General features: G+C 41.7%; 1 protein-coding gene across 1 annotated transcript in view; it reads right to left on the reverse strand.

The window, feature by feature from the left end:
* LOC104271931 (chromosome unknown open reading frame, human C11orf30) overlaps positions 1-1,766 on the reverse strand; it is a gene marked incomplete at its 3' end in the record, with an annotated part of 35,134 nt that overhangs the window by 15,899 nt on the left and 17,469 nt on the right. Inside the window, exon 7 of the mRNA XM_009866769.1 lies at positions 1-146. This exon is cut by the window's left edge and continues 140 nt beyond it. Coding sequence (XP_009865071.1) covers positions 1-146 — 146 coding nt within the window. The remainder of the gene's footprint in view (positions 147-1,766) is intronic.

Genomic DNA, 1,766 nt, shown 5'->3' on the forward strand with positions numbered 1-1,766 from the left:
GAAGCCGTGATGACCACAGGTTGCTTCTGAGTGGTCGAGGCAATGACGGACGTCGGGACGAGTTTCGTCACCGCTGCATAGTTGTGGGATTTGGAAAGGATGTTGGGGACGAAAGTGGAGCTTGGCGAGGTGGTGACTATTATCACCTGAAAGAAGAAGAAAAAAAAAGAAGAACGACGAGGAATTCATTTGTTCTTTGCATTTATCTGAAAGGATAAAATTGTTTATGTGCATCTAGTTCTAGGGATGTGTGTTCATTAAGAGTGTCATCATCACATTTACGGGCAACAAAACATTTCAATTACTTTGAAGAAGTGGTGATAAACATTTCCTTAATTTTTTATTTTTATTTTCTATTACCATCCAATTAAAGTAGAATTATCTGGTGTCTAAGCAAACAGACAGGAATGAACTGCTTAGCTTCATTAAATTAGGCCAGGAAGGCTGAAGCCCATTTTAAAATGGAATTGAAGAGATTTCCAGCAAGTCTTAACCACCATTCTCTCAACCCTTGCACATACAACAAGAAGTAGCAATGAGAAAATAGATTATTTTTTTTTTCCTCTTTAACAAAAAGTAGTTGCTGAGTCAGTAACGGGCAATATTTTTGACCCACTAGGCTGTAAACAATCAGCATTTCATCAGTGAAAATAAAAAACCAAAACAGTTTAGGTTTGAAACAACTTCTGCTTTAATTACTGCTCTCAATAACACCAAATTCTTTCTCATCTGTCTGAAAACCGTTTGCCTCAAAGAGAATAAACATCAGCCCTAGCGTGAGTTACAACTGCACCACGATGAATCCGATCTGGCATAGAATTTATTGTAACACTGGAGGAAATCTGTTCTTATGCAACTGACCTAGAAAACTGAGCTTTTCTGAAGTGTGGGACATAGGGACTGCTTATGTAAAGAGATTCTTTTTATTCTGCTTATATGTATTTCCTCGTGCTCACAAACACACAGTTAAAACCACAAACGCACGGCCCAGCAACACAGTATGTTTTCAGTTTACCGTGCAAGAACACTGAGAAATCGTTTTAATAATTGTCATCCCAACAACAACAAAAAATAATCATTTAATAGAATCCTGAAAATTAAAACTTATTAATGATTTGATGCAACAAAAGCAAATTGAATTAAAAAAAAAAAAAAAGATACAGAAGGAGCAAAGAAAATCTGGATCAGCTCAAACCAAAAGTCTTGTGCTATTACCAAGGACTACTGAAACCTTTCCTGGACAGAGAAATGGAATAATATAATAATAGCGCCAGAAAGAGACTTAAGTGACAGATCAAGTAGTTAGAAATTAAGAGTTTATGATTTTTTCTTTTAAACGGGGACATAATCATAGAATGGCCTCCCTGTAGGTCCCTTCAGGCACTGCAGGCAGGGATAAGGTGCCCCCAGAGTCTTCTCTTTTCCAGACTGAACACCCCCAGCTCCCTCAGCCTGTCCTCGCAGCAGAGCTGCTCCAGCCCCTGGGTCAGTTTTGTGGCCTCCTCTGGACTCGTTCCAACAGATCCACGTCCCTCTTACGGTGGGGACACCAGAACTGGACGCAGGATTCGAGGTGGGATCTCACCAGAGCAGAGCAAAGGGGCAGAATCCCCTCTCCTGCCCTGCTGGCCACACTCCTCTGGGTGCAGCCCAGGGCAGGGTTGGCCTCTGGGCTGTGGGAGCTCCCTGTTGTCACGTCCCACCCAGGAGAGAGGGACAAGTGACTTTCAGATTCGTAACACACCAACGGTGTTGACAACGATGAG

Source organism: Apaloderma vittatum, unplaced genomic scaffold (genome assembly GCF_000703405.1).
Source record: "Apaloderma vittatum isolate BGI_N311 unplaced genomic scaffold, ASM70340v1 scaffold19983, whole genome shotgun sequence".
In the NCBI taxonomy this organism is placed as follows: domain Eukaryota; kingdom Metazoa; phylum Chordata; class Aves; order Trogoniformes; family Trogonidae; genus Apaloderma; species Apaloderma vittatum.